A 26,373-nucleotide genomic window follows, 5' to 3' on the forward strand; every position below is an offset into this window, starting at 1 on the left:
GGGTTTGAAATGCTTAAATGACCAAACTGTAAATGTCACATTTTCAGAAGCCATGTGAAGGAATTCCTTATGACCCAGCAATTTCATTCATAGGTAATCACTCTAGGCAATCTTGCGGTGTGCACAAGGAGAACCACTCTCTGCCCTCCACTGCACCTTCCTTCTTCCCATGGAGGAAGACATCTGTTCCCCTCTCAGTTGGTTGCAGTGAGCCATGGGTTTTATCCAGGCTGTTTGTCTTGAGGGTGAGGGGTGGGTACTGTTCCTGGCCATGGGGTTTAGTAACTCACAGTTTTCATTTTGGCTTCTTCATCTCTCTGTCCGGTAGCACTGTCCTACTTTGCTGACCCCCAAAGCAGGTCTCTTGGATAGCTTTTTGCCCATCCTCCATTGTTTTGCAAGAGAGTTGAGCCCTGTCTGTCTGCTCTGACACCATCATCCTGGAAGTCTCAACTGTAGGCTTTTAATAAATGACTTTCATCATGTTAAGGAAGTTCCCTTCTGTCTTAGTGTTCTAGGATTGCTGTAACAAAGTGCAAACAAAGCACAAACAAACTGAATGGCTTAATACAACAGAAACTTATTGTTTCATGGTTCTGGAGGCTAGAAGTCTGAAATCAAGGTGTTGGCAGTGCTATCTCCCTCTAAAGGTTATAGAGAAGAATCTGTTTCTTGCTGCTGTCCTGGTTCTTGGTGGTCCTAGAGGTTCCTTGCTTGTAGATGTACCTGTTTCCATCCTCACATAGTGTTCTTTTCTCTCTGTGTCTTTTAGTATCCAAATTCCTCTTATAAGGACACCAATAATACTGGATTAGGGCTGACTCTAAACCAGTTTGGCCTCTTCTTAACTAATAACATATTCAATGTCCCTATATCTAAATAAAGTTACATTACAGAACCAGGGGTTAGGACCTTGAACTTATATTTTTGTGGGGACACAATTCAAACCATAATACCTTCTATTCCTAGTTTGCAGATTCTTTTTATCATGAAAGGGCATTGATTTTGCCAAATGCTCTTTCTGTGTCTATTGAAATGATCTCATGATTTTTTTCCCTTTGTTCTATTAATGTGGTGTATTACATTGATTGATTTTCTTATGTTGAACCATACTTGCAGTCCTGGGATAAATCTCACTTGGTCATGGTGTATAATTCTTTTCATGAGCCATTGGGTTCTGTTTTCTAGTATTTTGTTAAGGAATTTTGTGTCTATATTCCTAAGGAATATTAGTCTGCAGTTTCCTTTTTTTGGTATCTTTGTCTGGGTTTGATATCAGGCACTCGTAGAACGTATTAGAAAGTGTTTTCTATTTGGGGAAGCATTTGAGTAGGATTGAAGCTAATTCTTTAAATGTTTTGTAGGATTCCCGACTGAAACTATATGCTCCTGGATTTTCCTTTGTTGGGAAATTTTGGATTACTCATTCAAACTCTTTACTTGTTATAGGTCTGTTGAGATTTTCTATTTCTTTTTGAGTCAGTTTTTGATAATTTGTGTATTTCTAAGAATTTGTCAATTATGTCTTGATTATCTAATTTATGTGTAATTGTTCTGTGTTCTCTTATAATTCTTTAATTTTTGTAATGTCAGTAGTGTCCCCACTTCCCTTTCTGATTTTTGTTTATTTGCTGCTTCTTTCTTTTTTATTAGTCCATCTAGCTAAAGGTTTTTCATGTCCGTTGATTTTTTCCAAAAAATCTACTTTCAGTTTTATTATTTCTTTTATTTTTCTTTTCTCTGTTTACTTTACCCTGCTCTAATCTTTATTATTTCCTTTTATTGCTGGCTTTGGGTTTAGTTTGCTCTTCTTTTTTTAATATTTCCTTAATGGTGATTTGTGATCTTTGTTCCTTTTATAGTGTTGGTATGTACAGGTATCACTTTCCCTCTAAACTTAGCTTTTTGCTGCATCTCATAGTTTTGGTGTGTTGTGTTTGCATTTCCACTTATGTAAAAGTATTTTCTAATTTCCTTGATGATTTCTTCTTTGATCCATTGGTTGTTTAAGAGTGTGTTTTTTAATTTGCCCATATTTGCAAATTTTTCCTTTTTCCTTCTGTAACTGATATTAACCATTCCATTGTGATCTTAGAAGATATTAGTATAATTTCAGCCTTTTAAATTTCACGGTAACTGCTTTATAGCCTAAATAACCATTATCTTGTCAAATTTTCCATGTGCACTTGAGAATAATGCATATTCTGCTGTCTTTGGGTGGAGTGTTCTGTATATGTCTGTTATATCCAGTTGCTTTATACTATTGTTCATGCCCTATATTTCCTTATTGATCTTCTTTCTAGGTGTTCTGTCCATTATTGAAAGGTGGAGTATTGAAATATTCTTTCTCCCTTCAATTTTGTCAATATTTTCTTCATATATTTGGAGGCTCTCTTGTTTGGTATGTATGTGTTTATAATTGTCACATCTTCTTGATGAATGAAACATTTTATCAATGTACAATGCCCTTTGTCTCACAGCACATTTTGGCTTAAAATCTATTTTGTCTGATATTAGGATAGCCACCCCCACTCTCCTTTGATTAATATTTGCATAGAATGTTTTTTCCATCACATTACTCTCATCCTATTTGTGTCTTTGGTTCTAAAGTGTGCCTTCTGTAGGTATCATATAGTTGGATCATGGTTTTTGCCATTTTGCCAATCACTGTGTTTTAACCGATTTATATTTAAAGCAATTACTGATAATGAAAGGTTTATTTCTGTTACTTGTTTTTACTTGTCATAAACCCATTTTTCCCTCAATTTCCCCAATACTGCTTTCTTTTGTGTTTGACTTTTTTAGTGTACATATTTGATTTCTTCCTTTTCTTATGTTTTTTAGTTACCTTGAAGATTACAGTTTGCATCCTAAATTTATACCAATATAGCTTGAATTGATAGCAACATACCTTCAGTGGTATATATTGACTCTGCTTTCATTCAGGCTCTACTCCATCCTCCCTTTGTTATTGCCACAAATGACATTTTAATTACTGTGTGCCCATTAAAAAAGATTTTTAATTACTATTTTATGTATTTGAATTTTAAATCATATAGGAAACAAAAAGAAGAGTTACAAACAAAAAAATACACTAATACTTGTTTTTACATTTATATATTCAATTACCTTTACTAAAGATATTTTTATGACTTTGAGTCACTCTCTAGTGTTCTTTTGTTTCTGGCTGAAGGGCACCCTTTAGCATATCTTATAGATCATATCTACTAGTGATAAACTCCCTTAGTTTTAGTTTATCTGGGAGTGTGTAGTAACTCTGGAAACCAAATTCTTCTTTCTCCCCAAGATTGCTCCTGTCAATTGTTGAGGTCTGCAGTGGTTCACTTGTTTAGTGACTTTTCAGAACTATTTTTGTAGAAACTATGTACCTCACATGTGTGTTCCACTGAAGTCTCTATTCTGTCTGTAGTCAGCCAGTGACCTGACAGAGATTATTTGGGTGCTGGGGTACCATGAGAAAAGAGAAGAAAAGAGAGGAAGGGAGACACTGCTAGGGAAGATGATTCAGCCAAAGGGACTGGTGAATTGCCACATCTTCTGTGCCTGTTCCTCCTCATTTCTGGTTAACATGGCCCTTATTTCCCATCTGGCACCAGCAAATGACACCTGGAACACTGACTACCTTCATCTTCCCATGACTGCCTGCCATGGGACTGTAGGCCTTAGCTTGGTAGTTGCTCTGTGAAATGTCAAAATTCACTAAAGTCTACCAGCCTCTTTCTTCATCAAGCACTCTCCTGAATACTGCAGATGTTTGACTAATCTCCAGAGTCCTGAAATAGTTGATTTAGACAGTCTTGCCAGATCAATAATTGTTTCAGTAAAGGATCCAGTTCCTCAAACTTCCTATTGCTGACTTCCATGATGTTTGCTAAGTGCTATTTTATAGTAAAATTTAGTCACCTAAAAAAGATTTGATTAAACTTCATTCTACTTTATAGAGTTTCACTTTAGAACTATTTTCATCAGTAAAGGTTAAAAGTTTCAAAGATAAATAAATTTAAAGTTTTTCTCTTATGTGGAATGGCTCATATCTTAATAATGCCAGGTAAGTCAGGTAAAGGTAATATATGCAGTTTAATACAGTAGCTTAGAACATGGGTTTAGAGTCAAACTTGTATTCAGATCTCTACTCTACCAACTTTCTGGCTGTGTGACTTTTTCAAATTAGTTAACTTCCCTGAGTATCAATTTCCACATGTGTTTAATGAGATTAAAAATATCAAACTCTTTAAATGTAAGAGATTAAATTTTTAAGAGTTTAAACTCTTGAAGTGATTGCAAAGATAATGGATGGGAAATACTTTATTTTAAATACATACTACTTAACAAATAATAGACTATAATACTAAACCACTGTCATTCATTGGCAGACAAATTACTGGATATATATATATATATATATATAGCATATATAAAAAGATATGTCATCAAGGTTTGGATTAGTAAGCATGCATATATAAATATTTTCATTAATTTTTCATCACTATTTTATATTTAAGAATGAAAATTAAATGCATTCTATCTTTCTAAGATTGATTTTTTAAAACTTTGAATAGACACAATTTGATGTTAGCTTTCCTCAGTGGTATTATTCTTGTTTTTTCTGTATTAAAGTTGTTTCAGTTTACTGAGTACTGGGGTAAGCCATTTTTTAGGCATGGATTTAGTCAAATTAATGAGTATTTATTTAACCTCAGGAACCTTTAAAAGATGATGGAGAATATGTATATTGCCTTCTTCGGCATAATCCTAAAGTTCCTTATAATCCATATGATCTTCACGTTGTCTCTGCTCACACGGCTTGGCATTCTAAAGAATATTGGGTTATTTCTGCTTCATTTATATCAAAGGTAATATATAATGGATGTCTTCTGATTTCAGAATCATAATAGAAAAAGATTACCCAATTTAGAATTTAATTGGATAAATTTATTTCTGTGTTTTTTAGACAAACTTGGTCATCTAAAGAAGTTATTTAACAGTGACCCAGATTCTCCTTATGGTTAAGAAACTCCTTGGAGAAACTTATTTAATAATAGTGACTTTTTTCCTTTTATTTATAGGTTTAGTTTTAAAAAATTTTTTATTTAGTCTTTTTGTTTTTTATTTTTTTAAAGATACTTAGATGACACAAATGTCACATAAAAAATATAGGGGATTTCCATATGCCCTGCTCCCTAGGTTTCCCACATTTTCCCCACATTAACAACATTAACAACATCCTTCATTAGTGAAGTACATTTACTGCAGTTGATGAACTCATTTTGGACCATTGCCACTAAGCATGGATTAAAGTTATGCTGTAGTTTACACTCTCTCCCACCCAATTCTGTCGGTTATAGCAAGATACATAATGGCCTGTATCTGTCATTGTAGTGTCATTCAGGACAATTCCGAAGTCCTGAAAATGTCCCGATATTACATCTATTTTTCTCTCTCCTTGCCCCTCAGAACATCCAGTGGCCATTGTCTCCACATCAGTGATATTTCTTCCATTGCTGGAATCACAATAAGTCTATAGTCGGATAACAATAAGTCTACTTTAATCTATAGTTCATTCCCCAATTCTGAAGATTGTGGGGTGGTGATGCCCACTTCACCTCTAGTTGACAGGGGGCTTAGATCCCTTGGAGCTGATGGATGGGACTCTCTTGGTTGCAGTTGTAGACTCTCTTGGTTCCTTAGCATGGTAGTTGTCCATTATCACCTCCTTGTTAGTTGTACAGGGTGAGACCAATGAACTGGAGAGTAGGTGTTGCAACTCTGTTGAGATTCAGGGCCCAGCTGGCACATGGACAGCCCAAAGATTTATGTCTCTAGAACATATGCCTACCACCTCTAGTACTAATATGGGTTAAAATAAGATGACAGAAGAACCATGTGTAGGGAAACCACAACTGAGTCCAACTGTGTCACACTGGGGAACATAAATTCCAAAGTAGAGCCCACTGGCTAAGGCACCAAACTCCTGGGCTGTCTGCTCTGACTGTAGTGTCTGGGTGTCTCCAGAGCCTCAGGAGCCCAGATATTTGGGGTAGTATCTACTTGGTAGTCAATGAGATCCTGCTGAGATGTGCATTAGCCCAACCTTTGGAATGACCTCTCAACTCATTTTGTAGTCTCTTAGCCATTTAAAATTCATTTGTCTTTACCTTTTCTCCCTTTTGGTCAAGGTCTTTTTCTAGTTGTATTGCTAGTTGGTGCTTGGTAGTAATCCCTTGGTGCCAGGGAGGCTCACCCCTGGGAGTCATGTCCCACACTGGGGTAAAGATAATGTATTTATATGCTGAGTTTGGCTTAGAGAGAGGCTACATTTGAGTAACAAAGGCTTCCAGGAGGCAACTCTTAGGCACCCTATAATACTAGGCTAATTTACAATTTCAAGAGTGAAGGTTCAGATTAGTTTTGAGGATTAAACATTTTAGGACTCTTTTCACCTCTTAAATATTTTATTTATATTTGCCCTAATTTTTAAAGGAAGAACTAGAAAACAAGTATTTTCTTACATAATAGAACCTGTAATAATTTTATAAAGAGTGCCCTTTATTGACAATATTTGTCAGATGCTTCTTTGTCAGACATGGGAACCCCCTTATTACTCTATTACATAGCATTTTGATATTTATCACAAGCTGTAATTATCCAGTTATTTGTTTGATCATTTGTATTAAGTCTGCCTTCTTTCCTCTGCCCTCCAGACTCCCAACTTAGCTCCGTAGTTAAAATTAAATTCATAAATCTTACTTTTATAAAAAATTATGAAAATTATATGACTCAAAAATTAAGTTATTTGTGAAAAATATTTCAGGGTAAGGAGGAATTTTATCTTCTCTGTTGGAGCACAAGAAATTGCATTAGAAAATGGCAAGTATAGAAGTAGTGTATGAGGGGAAATCAAGTTTTGGTATAGATGGCATAGCTGAGGGTTCACATTAGAACAAGGTTAAAGGTAATACTTATGAGTTAAATATAGACTTTCTTAATTTCTTGAAACTAGCATATATTTCTTTAAGAAATAAAAGTCATGTTTGCACTTTATATTTGCAGGTTGTTAAAATAGAGAATAGAAATGAAATAGAAATCTTACCTGTTTTAGAATGGCTATGGGAAAGAAGATGTTACTATTTATTACAGCAATTCAAGATATTTTCAAGTTTCCGGTGAGATAAATAAAAAAGAAACTAATTATTTTGTAGCTTGATCCTTTTGAAATAGCAATTACCTAGACGTCTGGGTTGTTCTGCAGTAACATCATATTTATGGGGATGTGGGGTATTCCACAAAATTTTTTAAGATAGATAATTACCTATCTAATTATTAAAACTATACTTTTAACTATTTTGGATAAATATTATAAAAATAGTTTTTTATAGTCAAGTAAACATAAACATTATCTTAATTTAAATTTTGCTATTCATGCATTTATTTACTCATTAAATTAATATTTATTGATAGTCTATCATGAACCAGATATTACTGTAGATGCTAGTGCTCCTGTATTGATCAAACGTCTGTTTGCAAAGAACTTATATAATAATAAGTGGGACAGATAAACACATAAATTTGTAAAATGTCAGGTAGAGATGAAATGTTGTGAAGGAAAATAAATCAGAGTAAGGAAGATGGGGAGAACTGGTTGACTCAAGGTTGAAGTTTGCTAAAAGCTGCTGGGAACAATAAATACCAGAAATGGATTGGCTTTTACAATGGGAATTTATTTAGGTTAAAAACTTACACTTCTGAGACTGTGAAAATATCCAAATCAAGATATGCTTTCTTCCCAGGCTGCAACTGTGAGTGATCAGGTACATGATGGCATCTGCTAGTCTCTCCCTCTCCTCTGGGCCTCTTTGCATCAGCTTTGGGCTGCTCCATCTGTAGCATTTCTTCCTCCTGGATATGTTAATTTAAACTTCTGGAGACTCCTCTCTATATCTGCCACTTTTTAAAAATGTATTTGCAGCTTTTTATTCCTCTGTTTATAAAGGATTTCAGTAAGAGGATTAAGACCCTCCCTGTTTTATGCCCGCTTGAAGTGATCTAATAAAAAGGAAAGTCCCTTAACTAAATCTAATCAAAAGGTCCCAAATACAATCAGTTTACATGCACAGAAATGGCTTAGCTTTAAGGAGGGATTCTTTGGGGTCCAAAACAGACTCAAACTGCCACAATCATCATTAAAAATTTGCCTGCATCTGCATCGCATGGCATCGCATAGCATCACATCATGATTCCTGAAACTCTTCGAGCCTTTATAGCGTGGTCCCAGACTGTTTTACTTTTAGTGTTTCTATCTGGTCTTATAATTTTTTGTTTTCTTTCCATTATTTGTTTTTTCTTATGGTCTGTTGCTATCTGCTATGGAGTAGGAAAAGAGATGAGCAATAGTTTAAATGTTTCATTCCATATTATAAATAGCTTAAATAACTGAGGACCTCAGGAACTTTTCTATAAGAGAAGTGCTTGATTTTGTGGCAGAGAAGTTACTCATTTAATGGACAAAATTTTATTGTGTATCTATTCTGTTCCAATGTTATGGGCACTGGTGGTAGACCTGCAATATATGTGTATATATGAAAGTATAGGTGATAAATAATCGCCATGGGAACTTTTCAATTCCTCCTCAAGTGGTTTCTCACAGTGTATTTCTTGATTTTAAATTTATATTTTTAAAATTACAAAGACATTTTTATTATTTAACATAAGTATTAAATAATTTAAAAATGACATATATTATCAGTGTACCTGGGAGAAAGTTATATAGCATTTTAGTACGTAATTTAGATAATTCTTAATCGATGAAACATATTCTACAGAATTTTAAAAATATTAAATTTTTACTACTTTATTCTGTATAAATACATGATTTATGAATCTAGAATATAAGAAGTATTTTTCCTTTCAGAATTAACAAATCATTTGTTACCTGGAAAATAAATGTTAGAAGAATTAAGACAGAGAAGAGCAGGTAAGTCTTGTTATACAGTATGTTTAAAATTTTTCAAAAGGAAGCCATATTTTTAAAATGCAGTATGCAGGCAGATGTGCATTTAATTAAGTGACTGGAAAGTCACATTCCATTGCCTTATGATTAAGCCATATTTGTTTTTTTATAAGACTAAGTCTATTTCCCAGTATACCATTTGGTGTTGTGAAGAAGTCATAGTGCTAAGAAAAACCTTGATGAGTTCCCTTGGTCATTTGATATAATTCAGGGGTTCTTAACCTTTTTTGTTCCACAGACCCCTTTTCCAGTCAGGTTAAAACTATGAACCCCTTACTAAGTCCACACTGTATTGTGTATTATTTAATAAACTTATCATGCCTGCACCAACATGTCTCCACAAGAATAATGTTTTTTTGAATTTCAGTTCAAGCTCACAGATCCCTGGCGTAGCAGTTTGATATAGTTATGAATTCCAATAATAGATATTGGATTATGTTTGTAAACTGGTATGTCTGAAGTTTCATATTTACTTAATTAAATTATGATTAGGGCTTTGATTGGGCCGCATCAATAGGGCATTGAGTCCCCATCCACCAAGGGGTGGGGACTCACAGATAAAAGGTATGGAAAAAGAAGAGAGTTGAAGTATTAATGCTGGAGTTTTGATATTGGGGCTTTGATGCTGGAGTTTTGAGCTGGAGCCTGGGAAGTGAACACACAGGAAAGGAGCACAGAGGAATAGAGATGGCTCCTTAGACATGGCAGAGGCCCCGGGGAGGGAGAGAGCCAGTTGCCTGATAGTCTACAGCCGTCCTTGTGGAGAGAGGCAAAGCCTAGAGAGTCTCATAGTCTACAGCTGACCTTGTGGAGAAAACAGAAGAGCTGAGCCCAGAGAAACCCAGGAAGCCTGAACCCTCGCAGATGTCAGCAGCCATCTTACTCCAGAATGTGGCAAAAGACTTAAGTGAGGGAAGTAACTTACACTTTATGGCTTGGTATCTATAATTTTCTACCCCAAATAAATACCCTTTATAAAAACCGACTGATGTCTGGTATTTTGCATCAGGACCCCTTTGGGTGACTAATATGCCTGGTTAAGAACCCCTCATATAATTTTCGGCCAAAAAGGGGAGTCATTAAGTAATCCAAGATAGATGATTTCACTTTTAATTTTTGATATAATTACAGATTGACATGCAGCTGTAAGAAATAATAGATCCTGTGTGCCCCTTATCCAGCTTCCCCCAATGGTAACATCTTGCAAAATTTTAGTATAATATCACAACCAGGATAAATTGACATTGATATATTCAACATTTCCATTACCACAAACTCTCTCATGTTGCCCTTTAAAGCCACACTCATTTCCCTCCCATCCCATACTCTCCTTGATCTCTGGCAACCACTAATCTGTTCTCCATTTTTATAATTTTGTCATTTCAAGAATGTTATATAAATAAAATCATACAATATATATGTAATCTTTGGGATTGACTCTTTTCATTTAGCACAACACTCTGCAGATTCATCCAGGTTTCTGCATGTATCAATAGTTCATATCTAACCAGTTTTCTATGGGAAGAATATACCACACCTGAACCATTTACCCATTGAGGAACATTTGAATTGTTTCCAATTTGGGACTATTACACCAAAAGCTGATATGAACATTCATTTCCAGGTTTTTGTATAAACATAAGAATTCATTTCTCAGGGATAAATGTGCAGGAACTCAATTCTTGGGTTATATGGTAATTGCATGTTTAGTTTTTTTTGAAAGAAGTACCAAATTTCCAGAGTGGTTGTGCCATTTTATATTACTACCAGCCAGGTATGAGTGATCTAGTTTTTCCACATCCTTGGCGGTATTTGGTGTTGTTATTATTTTTTGTTTCCAGAATTCCAATAGTAATAATTCATGGTTTTAATTTGCATTTCCCTAATGACTCATGAAATTGGTTGTCTTTTCATGTGCTTATTTGCCATTCATATATTCTCTTTAGTGAAATGTCTCTTCATGCTTTTTATCATTTTCTAATTAGATTGATTGTTTTTACTGTTAAGTTTTGAGAGTTCTTTATGTAGTATGAATATGAGTTCTTTGTCTGATATGTGGTTTATAAATATTTCTCCCTGCCTGTAGTTTTTTGTTTGTTTGCTTAATTAAATAAATACTTATTTAGTTTCTATTATATGCCAGGTTTTAGGCTAGTTAACTTGCTGCTTGAAGCCAAAAAGTAACTCCGTGACCTCAGTGCTTCACTGACCTGGGAGAGCTCTAATGAGGAAACCAAGGCTTTCCACTGAGCTCCTCTTGTTAAAGTGATATCATATTGACAGGGATGAATGCAGCAAGGAGTAGAGGTAAAGGGTTGAGAGGAAGGTGATTTGTTGCTGGCTATGAATCATGCAAATTCTTTGTGGCTTCTCGTTTCATCCTCTTAACAGAGTCCCAGAGAAAAATCTTTGAATTTTGATCAAGTCCAATTTATTAGTTTTTCATTTTATGGATCTTTGGTATCAAGTTTAAGAACTTGGCGGCGGACTTGGCCCAGCAGTTAGGGCGTTCGTCTACCACATGGGAGGTCTGCGGTTCAAACCCTGGGCCTCCTTGACCCGTGTGGAGCTGGCCCATGTGCAGTGCTGATGCGCGCAAGGAGTGCCCTGCCACACAGGGGTGTCCCCGCATAGGGGAGCCCCACGCACAAGGAGCGCGCCCCATAAGGAGAGTCGCCCAAATGCGAAAGAAAGTGCAGCCTGCCCAGGAATGGTGCCGCACACACGGAGAGCTGACACCACAAGATGATGCAACAAAAAGAAACACAGATTCCCGTGCTGCTGACAACAACAGAAGCAGACAGAGAAGACACAGCAAATAGACACAGAGAACAGACAACTGGGGTGGGGGGGGGAGGGGAGAGAAATAAATAAATAAATAAATCTTTTAAAAAAAAAACTTGACTAGTCCTGGGTCCTGAACTTTTATAAAAAGTTTTATAGTTTTATGTTTTGCTAGATTCATTTCAAGTATATTTTTTATATAAGGTATGAGACTTAGGTTGAAGTTCATTTTCTTGCCTCTGGATGTTCAATTGCTCCAGAATCATTTGTTGAAAAGGCTGTCATTCCTCCACTGAATTGCTTTTGCACCTTTGTGAAAAATAAGTTGGGCATATTTGTGTGGGGAATATTTCTGAATTCTCTATTCTGTTTAATTGATCTGTGTCTATCCCTCTGCCAATACCATACATTCTTGATTACCGTAGCTATATGTCTTTTTTTTTTTTTTAAGATTTATTTATTTATTCCCACCGTCTCATTGTTTTTGCATTTGCTGTGTCTGTCTGTTATGCACTGGTCTTTTTTTTTTTTTTTTTTGGAGGCACTGGGACTTCCAATGTGGGAGGGAGGTACCTAATTGCTTGAGCCACATCCACTCCCTGCTTTGTTGCGTCTCTCATGTTTTCTTAGAGTCTCTTGAATCATCTTGTTGTGTCAGCTCACCATGCCTGCCCATTGTGTCAGTTGCTGCCTTGTTCGTGGCCTTTAGGAGCTCCAGAAACCGAATCTGGGACCTCCCATGTTGTAGGCAGGAGCTCAGTTGCTTGAGTCACACCCACTTCCTACTATTTAAGTCTTGAAATCAAGTATACTGGTTCCCTTCACTTTATCCTTCTTTTTCAAAATTGTTTTAGCTATTCTAGTTCCTTTGCCTTTCCATATACATTTTGGAATAATCTTGTGTAAATACATAAAAATTTTTGGTTGCATTTTGATAGGAATTGAGTTAAACCTGCATATCAAATTGGGGAGAATTGGTGTCTTTGCTATGTTAACTCTTCCAATCCATAAACATGGTATATCTGTTTTGATCCTCTTTGATTTTTTCTGTCAGTGTTGTGTCGTTTTCAGCATATAAATCCTTTAGTATTTTGTTAGACTTACAGCTAAGTATTTAATTTTATTTTGAGTTGTAAAAGGTGTTGTATCTTTAATTTCAATATCCACATGTTCATTGCTAGTATATAAAAATACAGTTGACTTTGTAAGTAGATCATGTATGCTGAGATCTTCCTGGGATTACTTACTAGTACTGGGAGTTTTGTTTCTTTATTTTTTAGATTCCTTGGGATTTTCTATGTAGACTATAAATTCATCTGTAAATAGGCACAGTTTTATTTCTTCCTTTCTGATTTGAATGATTTTTTTTCCTTTTCTTGCCTTAAATACTGACTAGAACTTCCAGTATTACATTGAGTAAGAGTAGTGAGAACAGACCTTCATGACTTCCTCCTGATCTCAGGGGGGAAGGCATTTAGTCTTTCACCATCTAAGTGTAGTGTTAGCTGTAGATTTTTTGTAGATGCTTTTTAATCAGGTTGGGGAAATTCCTCTTTATTCTTATTTTTCTGAGAGTTTTTTTTTTGTGAAAGGTGTTGAATTTTGTCATATGCTTTGTCTACATTGACTGCTGTGATCATATGATTTATCTTCTGTAGTCTGTTAATATGGGGTTTGCATTTATTTATTCATATATTATATTGAATCAACCTTGCATCCTTGGAATAAACCTTGGAATAAATTCTTTTTATATATTGCTGAATTCTCTTTGCTATATTTTAAGTATTTTTGTGTTTATATTCATGAGAAATATTGACCTGTAGGTTTTGTTTGTTTTTTGTTTTTTATACTGTCCTTGTGTGGTTTGAGTGTAGGGTAATAAAATGAACTGGAAAGTCTTTGCTTCTATCTATTTTCTGAGAAGTAGTTGTGTAGAATTTATTTAATTCATCTTTAAATGTTTGGTAGACATCTCCAGTGAAACATTCTGAGTGTGGAAATTTCTTTTTGAGAATATTTAATTATGAATTCAATTTCCTCAAAGTTATAGAACTCTTCATTTTTTAGAATTTCATTTTGATTTATCCATAACATTTTTTAGTGTATCCCTTTGTATAACTTTTTTAAGTAGTTGCTGTAGGTATAACATTAAATATATATAACTATCACAGTTGTCATTTTATAAGTTTGAGTGAAGTGTATCAACTTTATCTTTCATCCCTTTACTTTTCTCTATTAATAATTGTTGCAAGTACTTCTATATACATTGGGAACTACATCAGATAGTGTTATAATTTTTGCTTCTACCATCAACATAATTTAGAAAATACTTTTGTTTATTGTGTTCTTTCTTCATTGCTTATGTTCTCAGTTTCCTTCTTTTATGACTTCATTGTTTCCTTTCTGTTTAGATAACTTCTTTTAGCCATTCTTTTAGGATACATATGATAGCAACAAATTGTCTTAGTGTTCCTTTATCTGAGAATACCTTGATTTCACCTTCATTAAAAAATAGTTTTGCTGGATATAGGATTCTGGGTTGATAGTTCTTTTATTTCAGTGCTTATAAAATGTGCCACTTTCTTCTGGCCTCACAGATGTCTAATGAGAAATCTGCTACCATTCAGATAGTTTTTTCTTCTATAGATAAGGTTTGTTTCTCTCTTGCTGCTTTTGAGATTTTTTTCCCTTTGTCTTTAGTTTTCAGAAGTTTGATGTGTCTTGGTATAAATTTATTTGTCATTTATCCTGTTTGTGGTTTGCTCAACTTCCTGAATTTGTACGTTTGTATCTTTTACCAAATTTGAGTTTTCAGCCAAATATCTTTGAGTATTTTTTCAGCCCTAGTCTTTCTCTCTTCTTCTGGGACTCAGATGATATGAATATTAGATCTTTTTAAAAAAATTTTTTATTTTTAAAATTTATCCCCCCCACCCTTGTTTGTTCTTGCTGTCTGCTCTCTATGTGCATTCACTGTGTGTTCTTCTGTGTTTGCTTGTCTTGTCTTTAGGCAACACCAGGAACCGATCCTGGGACCTTCTGGAGTGGGAAAAAGGCACTCAGTTGCTTGCACCACCTCAGCTCCCTGGCCTGCTGCATCTCTTATTGTCTCTCCTCTGTGTCTCTTTTTGTTGCATCATCTTGCTGTGCCAGCTGTCTGCATGGGCCAGCACTCCATGCGGACCAGCACTCCTTTGTGGCCCAGCATTCCACTTGGGCCAGCACTTTACATGGCCCAGCTCTCTGTGAGGGCCAGCACGCTGCATGGGCCAGTACTCCATGTGGGCCAGTTCTCTGCTTGAGCCAGCTTGCTGCACTGGCCAGGTTGCCTTCACCAGGAGGCCCTGGGAATCAAACCCTGGACCTCCCATATGGTAGATGGGAGCCCAGTCACTTGAGCCACAGTTGCCTCCCAGATCTTTTCTTATAGTACCCAGATCCCTGAGGGTCTGTTGCTTTTTTGGGGGGGTGGGTGGGGGAGATTGACCTGGGGACCTCATATGCAAAAAGCTGGCACTCAACTATGAGCCACATTGTCTCTCCTGAGTTGGTTTTTTCATTTGTTTTGCTTGTTTGTTTGTTTTGTTTCTTTCAGGAGGCATCGGGAACTGAACCCAGGACCTCCCATATGGGAAGCAGGCACTCAACAACTTGAGCCACATCTACTACCCATTTTGTTTTTCTAGTCTCTTTTTTTCTATTCAGATTGAATAATTTTTGTTGTCCTGCCCTCCAGTTCACAGATTTCTTTCTCTGTCCCTCCATTCTGCTGTTAAGCCCATTCATTGATTTTTTAAAAAATTTCAGTAATATTTTTTAGTGCAAAAATTTCTATTTGCTTTTTTGTGTGTGTCTTCTATTTCCTTGCTTGATTTTTTATTTCTTTGCTGTTACCACCCAGTGGGGATGTAAGTCTCAGCTTCTTACTCCTACTTTCAGCCTTCTCTGAAAGTCCCCCACTAGGGACATTGTAGGTGTATCATTATAGCCTGCAAAGGGTAGAAGTACAGGTTTCCAAATTGACTTTCGTGGGTGGGGGTGGGTCACGGCCACAGGTTTTTTCTGTGGTGTTTGGCTGGAATAGAGAGCCTATTGTCTGTTACTTGAATGCAGCTATCCCAATTGATGCATTATTTTTTTTTATCAGATCTTGCCATTACAACTCTAAATTTTAATGATTTCCATGCCTGTAATTATTATTATTATGTTTTTAGGGTGATTTTTTTAAATTACAGAAGTTGTGGGGTTTACAGAAAAGTCATGTATAACATATGGGATTCCCACATACTGCCCTATTATTTACACCTTGCATTGGTGTGGAACATTTGTTACAACTGGTGATAGCACATTTCTTTTTTAGGATATCACCACTTTATTGGGCAAGTCATGAATTGAGAAGCATCCCAGTTAATTTATTTCAGGAAATAGAAGGGAGTTCCACTGAGGAGGTGAAAAAAAAGGAGCTTATATATAGGGCAAACTCAGAAGCAAGCAAGGAAATGTTTTAACTGGGCTGATGTTGAGCCATTTTTGTATAGGGAGTGCTTATAAAGTGGGAAGCAGATACACACTGATTAATATGGTATGTTTGCCCATTGCAGTAAGCTATTGATACTGGGCAGAAACTGGTTTATCACTAGGAGTTACTTACCTGCAGTTCTGTAGGGTACATTCCATTTTCTCAAAGCCCCGAGAGGTCAATTGTTTTTGCTTTCTGGAAAATCCTTTCTTGAAAAGGGCTCCCTCCCAGCAGTGCCCATTTAGGCAGCCATTTTATTTTGCTTAATAGCTGAAAGTTGGTATGGGCCTTATGTTGGTGCTATGAGTGGAGATCTAAGTGGTGACACCATTGTGGTTTTGTTGAGTAGAAAAGTGAGTGGCAATATGTTTCCACATCTTATTGTGGCCTTTTTCCTGTATGTTAAGTGGTGGCATGGTGGGAGGTCCAATTATAAATGTAGGTTGCATGGCACTGTGGTTCAGAGCATCGCACTGTGTTTCCCTGGAGCAAAGTCTGTTGGAACTAAATAGCCTGCCTCTGGAGTTCACCCCAGTCCTTACCTTTCACCCAGTAATGCTTATGTGCTTACTCTTGGCCCTTTTTTCACGTGCTTTCTTGACTGACCCCAATCCTTTAGTTTGTGATGAAAAAAGTATTTTCAGCTTAGTCATGGATATATTGATAATTTTTAAGTCTCAGAAACCCACCAGTGCAATGCTATACCTACTTTCTTTCATTTTTTTTTTTTAATTAGAACTGTTGCAATGGTTCTATAGTGTGGAAGATTTTAAAAAATAATTCTCCATTTTGGGATAATGGCAGCTGAACAAATGTCCCTGACATACTTCCTCATTACTCCCTCTCTAGAATAACAAAACAGCCAGGGTAGGCAAGGTAGTGGGGATTAGAAATTACATTTAAGGGCAGTATTCTTTTTTTTAAAGCAATTTTATTGGGACATATTCACATTGAACATCAGTGATTAGCTGTTCCAAATCCTGTGTCTTATTTGGCATTTTAATTTGTTCCTTTGACTGGGCCATATCTTTTTGTTGCTTAGTATGGGTTGTAATGTTTTGCTAATGTCTGGGCATCTGATTATGACGGTGAATTTACTCTGATGTTAGGTATCTTCCTCTTGCCTAGGATTTCGTTGTTGATTGGCTTTGTGTTACAGCACATCTTTGATTCCCGGCACGGTTCAACTTATTCTAGATCTTTAAAATTGCCTGTGTTTAATTGATCAAACAGGCTAAAAACCCTGGGGAAGGGAACAGTGAAGAAACCAAAAATCCCGGGGTTCAGTTTCCTTGTCTGCCAACAGATGGTTCTCTTCAGCAAACCTTCCCCTCAGCCATAGAGAGGAGTGTGATTACTCCAACCTCCACTGGGTGGGTGGTGACAAAACAATGCCTGTAGGGCTTCCCCTCTGGGCTGGTTATTTCAGACAGGCGCCACAGTGCAAACTTACTGATCAGAGAAGCCAAACTTGACCCTCACACTCAATATCCCTTTTTCCAGGGAAGAAGAATCACCACTCACTTGGGTTAGCAGCAGCCAGTCCCAGTCTGTAATGAGGGTATTTGCCTCAAAGGTGGGGGACGGGCTCCGTTCCAAACTGTGGGAGTGATTTACTCACGTTTTTTTCTTCAGCATTTCTGTCTTCCTGTCCTGTCACTCCTGGATAATGCATTCCCCTGCTCTGCAAACTCCTAGACCAGTTTTTTTTTTTTTTTGGCAGTTTCTTCCTTTCCTTTTGCTGTTTTTAGAAGTGAGGTAAGCCATTTTTGTCTCTACACCATCCTCTAATGTATCTTTTTCCATATAATAAACTTTATTTTTAAAGATTTAGATTACAGAACAGTTATGTTGAATATGTAAAGGATACCCGTATCCCCCAACGCATCCCCTCTCATATTTTCCCCTGTTAATAACATCTTACGTTAGTGTATTAGCCATCCAAAGGGGTGCTGATGCAAAATACCAGAAATAGGTTGGTTTTTATAAAGGGTATTTATCTGGGGTAGGAGCTTACAGATACTAGGCCATAAAGCATAAGTTATGTCCCTCACCAAAGTTTGTTTTCACGTGTTGGAGCAAGATGGCTACCAACGTCTGCCAGGGTTCAGGCTTCCTGGGTCCCTCTCTTCCAGGGTCTTGGTTCTTCCTGGGCTTAGAGTTCCTCTCTTCCTGGGGCTGGCTTCTCTTTCCTCTGTGTGCTGACTTCCTGGGGCTCCAGCTTAAGGCTTCAGCATCAAACTCCAAAATCAAAACTCCAACATCAAAAACCCCCATCTCTGTCCTTTGCCATACCTTTTATATGTGAGTCCCCCACCCCCCTTGGTGGGTGGGGGACTCAATGCCCTAATGATGTGGCCCAATCAAAGCCTTAATCATAACTTAATCATGCCTAGGTACAGACCAGATTACAAACATAATCCAATATCTACTTTTGGAATTCAAACCGTATCAAACTGCTACAGTGTGGTACGTTTGTTACAACTGATGAGCAAATATTGAAGCATAGCTACTAATCATGGTCTATAATTTACATTATGGTATATACTTTGTACCATACAATTTTATAGGTGTTGACAAAATGTGTAATGGCCTATATCCATCATTGCAATATCATGCAGAACAATTCTAATGCCCTAAAAATGCACTATGCTCCACCTAATCTTTCCTCCCCTGCCCCTCAGAGCCTATTGTAACCAATATCTTTATATCACTGTTACAAGTGCCTCTATTACTTCAATAATAATAAGTCTACTTGCGTCCATGGTTGTATTCCCCCCTTATGTTTGTTCATTCCTCAATCTTGAGAATTTTGGAATGGTGATGCCCACTTTGCTTCAGATTGAGAGGGGACTTAGATCTTATGGGACATATGGAAAGAACTGTTTTGCTTGCAGTTGTAGATACTATTTGTTTTTTGGGATGGAGGTTCTTCATGATTTTGTTAGTTACTCTGGGTGAGCTCGATGAACTGGAGAGTAGATGTTGGCTGCAACTCTGTTGAGATTCAGGGCTCAACTGGCATAATAACAGGCTCAAGATTTATATCTCTGGGACTTAAATTTAATGGGAATAGTGCTAATTATAAGTTCAAATAAAAGGGGTAGAATAATCATGTGTAGAGGAATTATAACTGAGTCTAACTCTATTGCTTTGGGAAAATAGGTTATTGTGTATTCCAAGGTAGGGCCCACTGATGAGATGCTGATTTCATTGGGTTGTGTGTCTTGCCTATAGTATCTGGTTGTCTCTAGAGCACTCAGGAGCATCTGCAATTGAGGCTTTGTTTACTGTGGTGGTTAATGAGATCTGCTGAGACATGCATAAGTGTAACTTCTGTAATGACCTCCTAACTCACTTTGAAATCTCTTAGCCATATAACCTCTTTTGTATTTAATGTCTCCCACTTTTGGTAAAGGTCTTTTTTCAAATGCACTGCTGGTTGGTGCTTGGTATTATTCCCTCAATGCCAGGGAGGCTTATCCCTGAGAGTTATATCTGATGCCAGGAGGAAGGTAGTGAGTTTATTCACTGAATTTTGCTTAGAAAGAGACCACATTTGAGTTAAAAAAGAGGTTTTCAGGAGCTAATTCTTAGGGAATAAATATTATTAGGCTACACTTCAGTTTTACAAGGAGAAGGTTCATAAGTATAAGCATTTATATCAAAGGCTTATTGTATTGGTCTTTTTTCTTTTATTAAGCACCACCTGTGTATTCTAAAGATACTTGCTACTCTGAGAACATAGCAGTACTCCCCAGGATGTGAAGTTAATATTTTGTTAGTTATTTTGTGAATCTCCACCCACTAAGATAACACCCTGTGACCACTTGAACACATTCATATTCCATAGAGGCATTCCCCAGGTGCACCCTTCTTTATACATCCCCTTGCCACTGAAACCCTGCACAAGTGACCCTCCTTGCCATAGTTGCCAAAAGAACACTCTGACAATTGTATTCTCAGCCACAGTCCACAACCTCCCCGGAGTTCATCTGTTCCTTCCTCTAGCACTTTCCCCAGCTCAATGGAAAGCCCAGCCCACCTCTCCCAACCCTGCTCACATGTTAACACTCTGATAGTATCGACCTCATTTACGTTGCTACACAACCATCCACTGCCAAACCACTGCCAAACCACTCCATTCCACCTTATCATAGATTCTGTACAGATTAAGCATTGGCTCACCACTCTCTGTTCCCTTTCTATCTCCTGGAAACCTGTCTCCCAGACTCTACCTCTTTGAGTCTGCTCATTATCCTTATTTCAATTCAGTAAGATCATGCAATATTTGTCCATTAGTGTCTGGCTTACTTCACTCAACATAATATCTTTGAGATTCATCTATGTTGTTTCAGGTGTCAATACTTCATTCTTTCTTACAGTTGAGTAATATATCATCATATGTATATACCACATTTTGTTTATCCATTCATCCATTGAGGAACACTTGGGTTGCTTGCAACTTCGGCAATTGTGAATAATATTGCAATGAATACTGGTGTGCATATATCTGTTTATGTCCCTGCTTACAATTCTTCTGGGTATATTCCTGGTAGTGAGATTGCTGGAACATATGGAAATTCTATACTTGGCTTCCTGGGGAGCCACCAAATTATCCTCTACAGTAGATGCACCGTTCTACATTCCTTCCAGCAGTGGATGAATGTTCCTGTTCCTCCACAGGTTCTCCGCTTGCAGTTTTCTGTTTTTTTGTTTTTGTTTTTAAATAGCTGCCAGTCTAGTAGGTATAAGGTGATATCTCATTGTAGTTTTGATTTATATTTCCCTAATAGCTAGTGATGTTGAGCATCTTTTCATATTCTTTTTACATATTCTTTGCAAAAATGTCTGTTCAAATCTCTTACCCATTTTAAAAAATGGGTTGTTTGTCTTTATTTTTGAGATATAAGCTTTCTCTATAAATGCTGGATATTAGGCCCTTATCAGATAAGTGGCTCCCAAATACTTTCTCACGCTGAGTAAGCTTTCACTTTCTTGACAACCTCCTTTGAAGCACAAAAGATTTTATTTTTGAAGAGGTCCCATTTATCTATTTTCCTTTTGCTGCTTGTGCCCATTTCCTCCTACAAGATCTCAGGGATGCTTCCCTACATTATCTTCTAGCAGCTTTATGATCTTAGCTTTTGTATTTAGGTCTTTGATCCATCTTGAGTTAATTTTTGTCTAGGGCATGACATGGTGATCCTTCTCTATTCTTTTGGATATGGATATCCAGTTCTCCAACACTGTTTATTGAAGAAACTATTCTGTCCTAGTTGAATGGGCTTAGTGGCTTTGTCAACTATCAGTTGGCCATATATGTGAGGCTCTGAACTCCGAACTCTCAGTTTGGTTCCATTGGTCAGTATGTCTATCCTTGTGCCAATACCATTCAGTTTTGACTACCATGACTTTGTAATATGCTTTAAAGTCAGGTAGCATGATTCCTCCTATTTTGTGTTTTTGCTTATTCAGGGTCCCTTATGCTTGCAAATAAATTTCATAATTGGCTTTCCCAGTTCATTAAAAAACACTGTTGGAAATTTTATTTGGATTGCAATGAATTTGCAATTTGGGTAAGATAGACACCTTAATGATATTTAGTCTTCTAATCTATGAATGTGGTATATTCTTCCATTTATTTGGGTCTTCTTTGATTTCTTATAGCAATGTTATATGGTTTTCTATATACAAGTCCTTTATATTTTAAGTTTATTCCTAGATATTTGATTCTTTTAGTTGCTATTGTAAATGGACTTTTTTCTTCATTTCCTCCTCAGATTGTTCATTATTAGTGTACAGAAATGCTACTGATTTTGCATGTTGATCTTAGATTCTGCCACTTTACTGAAATTGTTTGTCATCTCTAGCAGCTTTGTTGTACACTTTACAGGACTTTCAACGTATGGCATCATGCCATTTACAAATAGTTTTACTTCTTCCTTTCCAATTTGGATGCCTTTTATTTCTTCTTCTTCCTTAAATGCTTGAGCAAGTAGGGAAAGCCATTACCCTTTCACCATTGAGAAATATGTTAACTTTGGGTTTTTCATACATGCTCTTTATCATGTTGAGGAAGTTTCCTTCCAATTCTATCTTTTGAAATATTTTTATTAAGAAAGAATGCTGTGTTTTGATGACTGTGTTTGATGGAGATGATCATGTGAATTTTTCTTTGCTCTGTTAATGTGGTGTAGTACATGAATTGATTTGCTTATCTGGTAAAAATCTCACTTGATCATGGTACATAATTCAATTGAGGTGCTGTTGGAGTCAATAAGCAAGTATTTTGTTGTATTTTTTTGTATCTAAATTTATTAGAGAGATTGGCCTTTAGATTTCTTCTCTTGTAGCATCTTTATGAGGCTTTGGTTTTAGGGTTAAGTTTGGTATTAATATGAGTTAGGTAATGTTCCCTCCTTTGAGAAGTCTTGAAACTAGTTATTTCCAGAATGATTGGTAATATTCACCTGTGAAGCTATCTGGTCCTGGACTTTTGTTGGTTGGGAGGGTTTGATGACTAATTCAATATCACTATTTGTGATTGGACTGTTGAGTTCTTCTATTTCTTCTTTCATCAATGCAGTTACTCGTGTGTTTCTAGAAATTCATCCACTTCATCTCAATTGTCCGTTTTGTTGGCATACAGTTTTTCAGAGTATCCTCTTAAGATATTCTTTATTTCTGTGGGGTCAGTGTTGATAGCCCCTTCTCATTTCTGATTTTCTTTTCTTGCTTCTTCTCTCTTTTTTTCTTTGTTAGTCTAACTAAGGGATTGTCAAAATTATTCATCTTCTCACAAACCAGCTTTGGTTTTGTTAATTGTTTCTAATTTTTAAATTTTCAATTTTATTTCATTCTGTTCTAATCTTTGTTATTTCCTTCCTTCTTCTTACTTTGGGATTAGTTTGTTCTTTTTCTGGTTCCTCCAAGGTATGCAATTAGGTGCTTGATTTTAACTTTTTCTTCTTTTTTCATGTAAGGATTTTATAGCTATCAATTTCCCTCTCAGAACTAATACAGCTGCACCCCATAAATTCTGATAAATTGTGTTCTCATCATCATCTGCTTCAAGGTAGTTACTGGTTTCTCTGACAGTTTCCCCCTTGATTCACTGATTGTTTAACTTCCATATTTTTGTGCCTATTCTGTTTCTCCACCCTTTATTGATTTCCAACTTCATTCCATTATGGTCAGAGAAAGTGCTTTGTGTAATTTCAGGGTTTCTATATTTGTTGAGACTTCTTTTTTGAGTTAGCATGTGGTCTATCCTGGAGATTAATCCATGAGCTCTCAAGAAATATGTATATACTGCTGCTTTTGGGGCTAATGTTCTGTATAAGTTCATTAGTTCTAGTTCCTCTAACTCAGGTCTCTGTTTCTTTATTGAGCCATTGTTGAGATGGTCTGTCTAATGGTATAATGGTATATGGATGTCCCCCACTGAGGTTGTAGAGGCATTTTATTAATCCCCTTATATTTGTCAGTATTTGCCTCAAGTATTTTGGGGCTTCCTCTTTAGGTGCATTAATATTTATGATTGTTCTTCTTGGCAGATTACCCATTTTATTAATATGTAGTGTCTGTTTTTATCTCTTACAACAGTTTTGCATTTAAAGTATATTTTGCCCAATATTAGTTAGTATAGCTACTCCTGCCCCTTTTTGGTTATTGTTTGTATGTAAAATTGTTTTCCAACCTTTCACTTTCAACATGTTTATGTCCCTGTGTCTAAGGTGGGTTTCTTGTAGACAGCATATAGATGGGTCATATTTTCTTATCCATTCTGCTGACCTGTGTTTTGATTGGAGAGTTTATTCCATTAACATTCTATGTTATTACTGTAAATGCAGTACTTTGGCCATTTTTCCTTCAGGCTTATATAGATCATATTTTATTTTTATCCTTTATGTTACTCTTACTGCGGTCATCCCTCGGGCTGAAGTGTGGTTTGCTGGCCTGGCAGGGGAGCGGCTGTGGTAGGCCTAATTCCTAGCCGCTGCCCCCATAATAGGGTGGCTGGTCGGTCTCACCGCCACCCCTGAAGGGAGCTCGGCATGGGCGCAGAGTGCCCTCAGGTCTCCCCTTCTCGGCAGCCATGCTTCCGCGGCCGCCCCTCCTCCCGGATAGCGCCACACGATGCCTTATGAGGCAACACCCTTCTTAAAATTCCAGTCTGCCCTTCCCCCGCCCCCCCCCCCCCTCCCGACAGCAGCAACAGCCAGGCGCAAGGCGGGAAAGTCAAGTCTGCCCTCTACCCCAGCAACAGCAGCCACCAATCCCTAAAACCCTGCCACTTCCCCCGGCAACAGCAACAGCCAATCCCTAATCACCACCCCTCCCCCTTCCAGTACCTCCCACCGACCTTTCTCCCCAGTAACTGCTTGCGGCAACCAATCAGAACATGGCATAAGCTTCGACCAATCAGCCTTCCCCAGCCCCTATAAAACTGTAGCCACTTCCTCAATAAAGTTGGACCTGCGTGTTTACCTCATCTCCGCGGTAGTTCTTCTGCCATGCACCCTCCAGTCCTGAGAGCCCCCGACAAGGGTCTGGCCTCCCTTGTCCCCAGTTCGTCGCCTGCTTCTCTGGGCGACCCCTTCGTCGCCGGCTTCGCCGGGCAACCCCGTCAGCCGAACCGCACAACCCCTGTGAGACCGACCCCTCGTCTGCTGCCGGACCGACCCCTCGTCTGCTGCCAGACCGACCCCTCGTCCCAAGCTGGACCGACCCCTCGTCCGCAGCCAGACCCCACCGCCACCGACAGAGCAAGCCGCCGCACTTACGAGTAATCTTCCCTTATACACTCTCCTCTACCTTCTCTCTCCTGAAAGGAAGAATCCTTTCAACCTGAAAAACTCCCAAGACTCTTGTTGACAAATTATCTAAATTTCTGTTGATCTGTGATTATTTTGAATTCTCCCTCATTTTTGAATGACAGTTTCTCTGGGTACAGAATTCTTGGCTGGCAGTTTTTTGTTTTTGTTTTTTTTCTCTCAGCATCTTAGCTATGTCATCCTACTTCCTTCTCAACTTCATGGTTTTGGTAAAAAAATCAGCATGTATTGTATCATGCTTCCTTTATATGTGATGGATCTCTTTTCTCTTGCTGCTTTAAGGATTTTGTATATTTCTTGAGCTTTGACAACCCTTTAAGTATGTGTCCTGGACAAGGTCTGGTAGGATTTATTGCATTTGGAGTTTGCTGACCTTCCTGATCTTGTACAACCATGTTCCTCATAAGAGTTGGGAAATTTTAGGCCATTATTTCCTCAAACACTCCTTCTGCCCCTTTGCATTTCTCTTCTCCCTCTGGGATGCCCATAGTGCATGTTTGTGAGTTTCATGTTGTCATTCAGTATCCTGAGTGCCTGCTGAAGTTTTCCCTTTTTTTTGTCTATCTGTTCTATCTTTGAGATTTCAGATATCCTGTCTTTTGGGTTGCTAATTCTTTCCTCTATCTGTTAAATCTGCTATTATATGCTTCTAGTGTATTTTATTATTATTATTAAAGAAGCTTTATGTTACATAAATGATACATCAAAAATATAGAGGGGTTCCCATATACCCCACCCCTGCTCTTTCCCACACTTTTCCCTATTAACAACGTCTTTCATTGGTGTGGTACATTTGTTACCATTGATGAACACCTATTGAAGCATTGCTACTAATCATGGTGTATTGTTTATATTATGGTTTACACTTTGCACTGCACCATTTTATTATAAGTTTTGACAAAATGTACAATGGCCTGTATCCATCATTGCAATGTCATGATGGATTCCAGTGTCCCCAAAATGCTTCCTATTATAGCTATTCTTCCCTTGCCCTCCTCTCAGAACCTCTGTTGACCACTACCTTTATATCTCTGTTACAAGTTCTTCCATTACTAGAATAATAATTCTGCTTTACTCTATAGATGCATTCCTGTCTTATATTTGTTCATTCCTAAGTCATGAAAATTTGGGAATGGTGATACCCACTCTACTTCCAACTGAGAGGGGACTTAGATCCTATGGGAAAGATGGCCAGAACTGTC

The 26,373-nt window shown here is 37.3% G+C and overlaps 1 protein-coding gene across 1 annotated transcript in view; it reads left to right on the forward strand.

Moving 5' to 3' along the window:
• Positions 1 to 26,373, forward strand: part of DNAH14 (dynein axonemal heavy chain 14) — a 499,447-nt gene that overhangs the window by 34,827 nt on the left and 438,247 nt on the right. Inside the window, exons 7-9 of the mRNA XM_058275282.1 lie at positions 4,722 to 4,874; positions 7,072 to 7,184; positions 8,930 to 8,992. Of these exons, the coding sequence (XP_058131265.1) occupies positions 4,722 to 4,874; positions 7,072 to 7,184; positions 8,930 to 8,992 (329 nt within the window). The remainder of the gene's footprint in view (positions 1 to 4,721; positions 4,875 to 7,071; positions 7,185 to 8,929; positions 8,993 to 26,373) is intronic.

The sequence above is a fragment of the Dasypus novemcinctus genome, chromosome 13 (genome assembly GCF_030445035.2).
Source record: "Dasypus novemcinctus isolate mDasNov1 chromosome 13, mDasNov1.1.hap2, whole genome shotgun sequence".
Classification (NCBI taxonomy): Eukaryota; Metazoa; Chordata; class Mammalia; order Cingulata; family Dasypodidae; genus Dasypus; species Dasypus novemcinctus.